Raw genomic sequence first — 10,561 nt, 5'->3', positions numbered from 1 at the left:
AATTCGATCATTAATTCCTTAAATGAAAATTACATCAACTGTCCCTCTCATTTATGGGTAAAATAAAAAAAAGTGTTAAAACTTAATAACTAGGTCTTAAATACATTTTTAGTAAGCCTAAAATTTATAGATCTCATTTTCGATTCACCGTTTATTTTAAAATCATATAAGTTTGAATTTAACTTACTTAATATCAATCGGGACATCAAATGAGTATTACAATTATTTAATATTTATTTCTAATATAATTTATATATAGAGAGAGATATATTTTAAATAATAATGATTATAATATTCTATTTTTATTTTATTAATTTTTTTAATAACAACATATAATATTTCAAATTATATTTCTAATTATTATTTATATATACATACACACATATCTATTTACATTTAATTGTTCGTGAATCGTCGAGAGCAGTCGAAGGTCAATTGAATATATGAAAATGGTTCACAATTTTTGAGACGCAACATAACGGACTTTGCTTATTGTGTCGAAATCATATAAAGATTTAGTTTAAATTTAGTCGGAAATTCCCGGGTCATCACACCTTTGTAGTTCGGGTTTGAGTTGGTGTTGTTGTTGGGGTTGAGGTTTCCACCGTTGTTGTTTCCTCTAAAACCCTCATGTCGTTTCGCCGGGTTTTGATCATTGTTTCTTCCCCTGTTGTTGTTTTTGTTGTTGTTGTTATTGTTGTGGTTATCCCATTTGCGCTTTTCACTAGTACCTGCTTCAGACTTAGTTTTCTCCGGTTCATCAATGGTTATCTGATTCATTAAAGTATGCGCCATGCGCATCGCTTCGGGAACATTTGGGGGTTTGGATGAGGTGACGTTTCCCTTAATGCTCTTAGGGAGTCCCCAGAAGTACCTTTCCATTCGTTTGAATTCCGGGGTAACCACACATCAGGGCTAATTCCAAAAATCTCCTGTTGTAACCATCAAGGTCGTTCCCAACGGCCTTTAACTGCATGAATTCCATCTCCATCTTTTGGATTTCGGTTCTCGGACAATACTCCTTAATCATGGCACATTTAAATTCTTCCCATGGCGTAGCATACGCCTCATCAATGCCTTGTGCCTGTGCCATTGTGTTCCACCACGTGAGCGCGCCGTCAGATAGCGTGCAAGAAGTAAATTTGGTTTTGTTGTCCTCCGAACAGTTGCTAACTCGGAATACTGATTCAAGTTTCTCGAACCATCTGGTGAGACTAACCGGTCCTTCAGTGCCGCTGAAGTTATGTGGTTTACAGCTCTGGAATTCCTTGTAAGTACACCCATTTCGAACGGGTTGAATAACCGGCGGTGGTGGCGGTGGCGGTGGCGGTGGCGGTGGAGCTTGGGGTTGCATTTCCGCAATGGCTGCAGCTACACGTTCTTGGATCATCTCTTCAATTTGAGCAGCAGTAGGTGTGGATCGACCGTTAGCCATGGTGTTCTATACAAACATTTTGACTCAAGTCAAAATCCAGCATTCGATATATAATAATATAGTATATAACAACCAACATGTAAACATCACAACACATGTTAATTAAGTAACGCAAGTTGATACAAGTACCGCAAAACACCATACAGTAACGTAAATAGAACACTTGTGCAAAAAGTAACATCACAAAGTTTCCATTCATTAATAATAAGTTTCATACATCATGATAGATTCGTACAATACACAAGTGAAATATGAAACTACAACTAGATTACATCATGAAATCTAATACAAAAGGTCCTACGGTGAAGGTGGGTGTAGGATGTCCAAAACCTGAGCCAACTGCTCCTCGAGCTCAGTAACCCGAGCTCGGAGGATTCCCACCTCCCTTGTCAATTCCTCAACAGTGGGAGATAGTGGGGCAGGTGGTGCTGGTGGTGCAGGTGGTGCGGGTGGTGCTGGTGGTGCGGGTGGTGCAGACCGCACAAAACGGGGTGCAGACGTTCCGGCTCCAGAAATAGTCAGTACGTAACGGGGTGTCTTACGCACTTGTGGGTCGGCAGGGTACGACACAAGCCGCTTACGAGCAGTAACCCTACGACGCCGACCAAATGCGTCAGTGAAAGCACGTATTAGGCCAACAGTTTAAATCATGTATAACAATAAGTAGCATGGCAATAATAACGAATCGTACAGAAGTAGCATGCAATCGAAAGCAAGTGATATCATACAGTAGTGGAATCATGTAGTAGCATACGGCATATAGCAGTAAAAGCAAGCAGCAGCATGCAGTAAGTTCAGCGGAAACAAGTAAACTAGCAAGTTGTAGATTAGTCCTATTAGTGAATCCTACTCGGGTCGGTCTTAGACTCACTAATGCAACCTAATTCCCTACAACCAATGCTCTGATACAAAATGTGATGCCCCGTACAAAACCATCGTGTACGAATCATCAACAACAGGATCATTACAAGGTTAAGTACTATATGCTGTAATAAAAGAAGTTGCATTCACGATAAAAAGGTGACGTCATAACCGACGTCAATTGTTTTACACCAACAGTATGCTTCTACGAATAGCAAGCATGAATAAATGTATGTGACCCTTAGGTCGTTACAAAACATAGTCTCAAATGTATTAAAGTTTAAATGCAAGGTAAACAGTTCATGCGGTGATAACACTAGAGCAGCGGGTGTCTACGGCAAGACTAGCACGACAGCGGAAGCAAATAACCTTAAGCACCTGAGAAAAACATGCTTAAAAACGTCAACACAAAGGTTGGTGAGCTATAGTTTAAGTATAACAGTAATGTAAGGTAGGCCACGAGATTTCTATGCTACAAAGAGCGTTTCAAAATAGTATGATAAAGTATATGTTTAACCGTGGGCACTTGGTAACTAACTTAACATTTATAACCCACTGAAAGTATACTTGGCGAGTGCGTATGCTTACGAAGTATTAAACACCCGTTAAATGCTAGCGCGACTAGCCCGAGTGGGGATGTCAAACCCTATGGATCCATATCTAAGATTCGCTTTCACTGGTTCAAAAACCAATGACTAAACGTTACCGAGCTAAAGGGAATGTTTCTGCCATTATATAACCCACACATATATAAGTTTAAGTACTCGTGCCTAGTATGTAAAACATAAAATCCGCATGTATTCTCAGTTCCCAAAATAAGTTAAAGTAAAAAGGGAATGCTATAACTCACAATGATAAAGTAGTCGTAAAGTCGAGTCGGGAAAAGTGTGCAAGTAATCGGTCAGAAAGTCCTCAACCTAAGTCAAATAGTACTAAGTCAGTAAATCGTCCGAATAGGTTTAAAAGTATGTAAATAAGGTCTTAAAGGTCATCATCATTCATCATCAAACAAAAGGCGTAAAGTAAGTTTCGTTTATGAAAGTAGTTTAAAACAAAGGCTGACTTCAGTCAGTCACCACGGCCTCTACCCTTACTGAATTAAGGTGGGACCAGTGGCCATGGCTCCATATATGAGTCTTTTAAGTGTGGTAAAATTTACAGAAGCAAACTCGTCTTCGTTTGACCGTGGCGACGGTCTAAGTGCGAGTAGGTCAGAAATTTCTGCACAACGTTAAAGGACATAGTGACGATCGGAGGGCCATAAATCCTAAACCGTAACTCGGATTAAGACGAGTCCTATATGAAAAGTTATCTACTCGAACAGAGCTATTTGAAAATCATAATCATAACAGCCCAGGTCTTACTGATCATACCCAGAATACAGAAAACAGTAGGGTCAGTAGGTTCCGGTGGTTCTTGGTGCTCGATGCTTATCATGGTTTTCATCCTTGATGCATATAGCTTCAAGTGTACAACCCGTTGATGTGTTTGCATCATTTTCACCAAGGTTTTACCATCATAACTCAAGTGTAAGTCTAAGACATGAAGCACAACTCACTTAAGTGTTGCAAGTGTTTTGATGAACTAAAGTTACACCAAAGTCTTAGATCTAACACATACATGAATTTTAAAACTAATAATAAGTTACAAACTTGAAAGTAAACTCATGAAATCAAGATCTTAAGTTGTAGAACATAGTTCTTAGTTAGATCTTGAAGATCCAAGACCCAAAAGTCTAGATCTAAGGTTATTAAGTTAAATCCAACACAAGTAAGTAAAGTTATAAATAAAGAGTTACACTTTCATGTTCTTGAATCTTTAAAGTTAACTTTAAATTTCAAGAAAGTATGAGATCAAGACTAACTTGTAGTACTTGACCAACAACAACAACAAACATGAAATTAAAGTGTATAAAATGAAGAAGTAAACTAAGTAAACAAGTTAATAGGTCATGGTTGTTCATACTTTAAAGATTCAAACCAAAGTTTGATCTTTAAGAAAGTAAACTTTAAAGTTTACTAACATGAATTACAAGTATGAATTTAACAACTATGAACTTACAAACTTTTGAAACAATAAATGTAGAATCATAAACTAGTAAGTTTATGTTCTTGTGTTCTTGAAAATTCAAGATATTATGAAGAATCAAACTAAAGAGTTGATTCTTGAAACTAGTATGTAACAACAACAAGTAAGTAAATAATTAACAAACAAGTAATCAAACAACAAGTAACAAAAGATGATGATGATCTTGGTAGCCAAAGGCTACGGTTTTAAGAGAGAAGAAAGGGAAGAACTCAAGCTTTGTTACTTACAAAATGTAGAGAAGGATGAGAGAAAAAAATGAAGCAAGTTGAAGTGTGTGTTTGAATGAGAGAAAACAAGAGAGTGAAGTAATGAAAAATGAAACCAAAATGCTCTTCAAGCCATCTAAGGCCCACGGTCAGCAGTTCAAAAAAAAAAAGGGAAGGCAAGTGTTTAATGGTTACTAGCATTAGATTGTCCTTAAAGGTGGTTACTTGAGGTGCATGCATGGGGATAACAAGCAACTAGATTCCAATGTGCATAAAACTAACTAGTTACCATCTAAAATGATACTTACAAGTAGTGTTGGGCTAATAAGTCCATAAAAGATGTAGGGTGGGCTTCTAAAGTCCAATAACACTAGTAAAGGCCCAGGTTCAATTAAAAGCCCAAGTATGTATGCAATTAACAAGTTAATCCAATTAAAAGCCCAAGTAACTAACTAAAAACTTTAGTTAATTAAAATGATTAATAAACTTAATCATGAATGCAAATAATATCTAAAAATATTATTCGTGAAAGTTTCGTGTGTCACAAAGACGTATCGGGCAATTAAAGTCAAGTACGGGCAATCATGGCAACAAGTAAATGTAATAACATACATTCGTTTAATCACACGTATTAATAATAATAATTATTAATAAATAAACGTTGGAAAATCCAAGGTCGTTACAACCGGTATAATTTTAAAAAGAAAAGGACTACTAGTATAATTTGAAGTAAACCATAGGGATCAATCGTATAATTAACTCTTAGCAAAATTATAAATTGAATTCCTTTCTATAAACGAACTGAAACATAAAATAACGGAATATAGTCAACGTAAATCCTTGATTTAATATATTAGTAATTAATCCGATTTTCAATATAACTGAATTTAAAAATTTTAAAACGAAAAGTATAATTCATTTGTATAAAATTAAAATTTTGAATTCTGTTTGATTTTATTTTTCTGTTTTAATTCTGATCTATTTTCAAATTATAGGTGTGAAATTAAAAATTAAACGCTCCTACCGTAAAATTCATTACTGACAATATTCACTTGTTGAATATTATGCAATCTAAGTAAAAAATAATAATTAAGTGAGCTAAAAAGGAAAATATTTACGTGTTAAGTTCATAAATCCTTCACATGAAATCATGCATTGATACAAAAGCAAATAAATTGAAAATTTTCTAATATTAGCATTGCCACCTTAAATTCATTAATTCACGAAACTGAAATGACGATATACATAACTTCATTACAAAAGCAATTCATATTCCCTAGATTACATATATACACACACATCATATATACAATCAACCTCTTATTTTAGCGGTGACCGGTGGGAAAAAAACTCCGGCCGGCAAAAATGGAGGTTGTACAATCAATGGTGAAGCCAGAGATATACAACGAACCAAAAGACACATACCATTTAGCATACATGATCCATTTTCTACTCGGTGCGGGTTATTTGGTTCCATGGAACGCTTTCATCACAGCCGTTGATTACTTTCAATTTTTATATCCAGAAAAACACATCAGCAAAGTGTTTTCTGTTGGTTACATGTCAGCAGCATTGACGGTTCTTTTTACTCTCATGTGTTGGTCCCGGTCCAGCCGGATTAAGTTGCCTTCGGTTCGGACCCGGATGAATGTGGGTCAGGGTTTGTTTATTTTGGCTTTGATGGTTGCACCGTTGACTGACTGGATTGACCATGGTGTTCGAACCGCAAATGAATCGAATATCGCGTTTGTGGTGCTTGTGACGATGGTTATGGCTAGTGGGTTAGCTGATGGACTCGTGGGTGGAAGTTTAGTTGGTGCTACCGGAGAACTCCCCGGACGGTACATGCAGGCTGTTTTCGCCGGCAACGCAACTGCCGGTATGGTATTAATTTGACTATATATCAATTATATATGGATTTTTACTTACCTTTCTAAATAGCGATTAAAATGATTTAGTAAATAACCCAAAATTCGTACATTAAATCAAGGGAAATTGATATTCTCACGATCAAAATTAGTTGTAATAATTGTGCATTAAGTAATTATGTAATACAATTATCTAATACATAATTGTGTTGGATTTACTAATTTTGATGTTAAAAATATATCACCACGATTCATTTATACTAAATCTGCATAAATACGTATCTAAAAAAATATAAAATGACACACACACATGGATGTTGTTAACATGTATTACATGAATATACAATTTGATAACTATTAGTTAAAAATATATTATTAACCACTATGTATAATTATTTAATTTATGTTAACGATTATTATTAGTGTTGTCATTAGTAAAATTATTTTTTAATTTTTTAATTTTTTTTTTACTACTATTTTTTTAAAGTTACATGAGCATTTACATTTTAACTATCTTCATATATACAAAATAAAATATAAACTTAGTTGTCTTACAGAATGTTTTTCACCTAAGGTTAGTTAATCAAAAATAGGTGGCTTACATACATAAAACAATAAACATTGATTATCTCCGTACATATAATTTCTTTATTTTTTTTATAAAATCTACCTTTTTCCCTAATCTGATTAATTAAATTCCTTTAAAGTTTTTCTTTTCCCGTATCTTTAGCCTCTATAATAAATTTAATACTGAAGTTGTGATAAGTGCATTTAATTTTTTAAAATTTCAGTAGTTTTCGATAAACTGAATCATAATTATGTGTTTAAATATGACTTTTTGGAATAAAAAAATATATTACAAATTTGTTATTTAAAAAAAAAAATAAAAAAATACATCTAGTACGAAATGGTGTAATTTAAAACACATTGAAAACAATAAGTTTTTTTTTTTTTTTTTTTTTTTTTTTTTTTTTTTTACAAAATAGTCTGGTATTTACTCCGAATTTGCAGTTTCCAAACATTTCCGTTCTAGATTTAGTAACGTTCTTCTGTTTCTATAGTAGACAATAAAATCTGTAAATACATTTTTTTGCTGTATCGTTTTTAATAAGGTCAATAAATATATCTTTAATTGCTAGATAAATGAAGATTTAATGTGTGGAAAAAATGACAAATTGTCACATTTTTTTTTCTTACATAGAATATGCTCATAAGATATATAGGATTCGTAAATGTTATATAACATATATAATCATATAATTTTTTTTTTTTAAAAGGTAAGTTAATTATATTATATTATTAAAAAAAAACGAAACAACTGGCAATAATCATATAATTTAAAAATTCATTTTTTTCACGTTTGTCTGTCAATTGGCAGTTAGATTTTAAAATTAAATTTATCTAACACTATTAATAAATTATTTAGGATTTAATATTTTAATAATTAAATAATTTGTAAATGGCTAAGTCAAACACCACTTGATCAATTTTGACTTAATTTTAGTGATCTCGTTTTTGCAGGTCTCGTGGTTTCAATATTGAGAATCATAACAAAGGCATCACTTCCACACACGCAAAACGGTCTCCAAAAAAGCACACAAATCTACTTCGTATTTAGTGCACTCATTGTTGGTTTATGCATCATTTGCACAAACGTGTTACACAAATTACCAGTAATCAAATGTTACCATAACAAAAAACAGACAGACTTGTCACAAAACATATCGATTACCTCAAATTTTTGGGACGTGGTAAAAAAGATCCGATGGCAAGTAATCGCAGTATTCATGCTATACGTTGTTTCACTATCGATCTTTCCTGGTTATTTGAGTGAAAACGTTGTGTCGTCAAATTTCAAAGATTGGTATCCTATAATTTTAATCACAACGTTTAATGTTGGTGATTTTTTTGGCAAGTGCTTAACTGCTATTTATGTACCAATTGAGAGTAAGGGAGCTATATGGTGTTGTTTAGTTCGGGTCTTATTTTACCCGCTTTTTGTTGGTTGTATCCATGGACCAAAATGGATGCATAGTGAGGGTCCGGTTATAGTATTGACATTGATGCTTGGAACGAGTAACGGGTATTTGACAAGTGTGCTTATGATACTTGCACCAAAGTTGGTTCCTATTGAGGAATCAGAAGTGGTTGGGATTGCAATGGAGACATTTTTGGTTGTTGGGTTAGTTGTAGGTTCAGCTTTTACTTGGTTGTGGAATATATGAAGAATTATCTAAATTTGTATATTGCTAAGAGCATCTTTAATGATAAACTTTTAATAGTCTTTTTAAACAGATTTAAACCGCTTTTTTCATTATGTTATGTGTATAGTTTTTTATTTCAGTCAATTTTTTTTGGGCAAAAGGTATTACTCAGACAAATCGTATTAAAAAGAACAACGAATGGTTTAAGTCCAGTCCAAACGACTATAGATGAGTTATATAGCATCTCAAACAACCTAGCTAATACAAGGAACTATTAGCTATATGAGCAACATGCTCGTAACCAAAACTATCAATACACATTAAGAGATTTTTCAGTTTGACTTCAATCGCAATGTTTGAGGAGTCATCTTCCATTTAATCATCATAAGCTTTAACCAGATAGATAGTATAGCGTCACTAACTTGATCACGAGACATTTTTTTCTTGAAGAATCTATTATTTCTCTCTTGCCACAACATATAAACATTTGCCACGAACAACAACTTTACAATGATAATTTGTGATACATTACACTTAGCAAATGGGCTTACTAATAGCGGAAAGTCCCTCCACGAGTCACTAAAAATCGGAAACTAAATAAGTTGTTTAGAGTGTGACCAAATACAAAGTGATAAAAGGCAATTGAAGAACAAATGATCATGAGAATTTAAAATCTTACTTCAAGGATAACAACGCACCATTTGAAACTATTTTTCATTGCTTAAATTTGTCTACCATTTTCAGTTCCCCACATGAAAAGCCACGGTACAAAAAATATGCTTGGGAATACCTTGAGGATACCAGACTACCGAATACCAAGACACCTTAGGAGCTGAAGTAATAATATTACTTTTGATTTAAGCATAAACATTATCAAGCCCCATGAGAAACTTATAACACCCCGCCAAATTCTCATCTGACGGCGTGTAAATCATAGGTCTCACAGTAACAGTTACGCCCTCTAAATGAGACGTTTCAAAAGCATTCGCATTTAATTTTATTAAAACAGTTGACTTTTAAACATAAGCCAATAACTAAAAGAAATACTATTGTGATCGTAACCACAAGCCAACAGTATTTAACCAGTGTAAAAGTTTAAATGCGAAAATAAACAAAATAATGTCTTTAAAACCATGCTGACTCCACAGCCAAACCAAAGCACCAAACAAACAGTGGAAGCTAGTACCTCTTATGGACCTGAGAACAAACACATAAAAATGGGTCAACAATAATGTTGACGAATCCACAGGTTTAAGTGATGTAAAACAGTATCTGAAAAACAGTATTCAGAAAAATAATTCATTTGCATTTGACCACGAGATTTCAATAAGCACAACCCAAACGTTGCAAAATGTACATAACCCATGAGCACTTGAATACTAGCATAAAGACCTGCGTATAGTATACACTACACTTATCCTTTACCCCATAAAACGTATACACTTGTTCGAGTGTACATACAGTTCAAAGTAAATGCACCACAGTTATAGTAGGGTGAGGTTTGTCTAACCTACCGGATCCGTCCATCTAAATTGTGCTTACTCGAAGGTAATACAAGTATTCAAGCTAGGGGCTTTGTGAACAATAAATCAATATGTATAATAGTACTCGTGTCAAAAGTAAAAGCATTTGCAAAATGTAAATGTAACCAGCGTGTATTCTCATCCTAGAAAATATGTAAAATGCGGGATTGTAGACTCACCTTTAAAAAGCTCGGTATGAACAGTAAGAAAAAAATAGCTTGTACGGTTTACTGCCGAGTAATGCAACCTAGGTATACGTATTTAGGTTGATAAATATTTGTATCTTATACAGTAGTGGTTTCATGGAGTAAGTTGTCTTATTGCTCAGACAGACGCGTTACAAAGTAGAAGTCAACACATAGTCAACTAGTTCATG

General features: G+C 33.9%; 1 protein-coding gene across 1 annotated transcript; it reads left to right on the top strand.

Annotated features, from left to right (window-relative positions):
* The first annotated feature begins 5,955 nt into the window (after nucleotides 1-5,955).
* Nucleotides 5,956-8,683, top strand: LOC139871257 (equilibrative nucleotide transporter 8-like). Its single transcript, XM_071858985.1, has 2 exons — nucleotides 5,956-6,469; nucleotides 7,980-8,683. Exons 1-2 carry the CDS (start codon nucleotides 5,956-5,958, stop codon nucleotides 8,681-8,683), a joined length of 1,218 nt encoding a protein of 405 aa, XP_071715086.1.
* Nucleotides 8,684-10,561: the final 1,878 nt, after the last annotated feature.

This window comes from Rutidosis leptorrhynchoides, chromosome 10 (genome assembly GCF_046630445.1).
Source record: "Rutidosis leptorrhynchoides isolate AG116_Rl617_1_P2 chromosome 10, CSIRO_AGI_Rlap_v1, whole genome shotgun sequence".
Classification (NCBI taxonomy): Eukaryota; Viridiplantae; Streptophyta; class Magnoliopsida; order Asterales; family Asteraceae; genus Rutidosis; species Rutidosis leptorrhynchoides.
The sequence above is the reverse complement of the archived record's forward strand: the minus strand, read 5'-3'. Positions and strand labels throughout refer to the sequence as shown.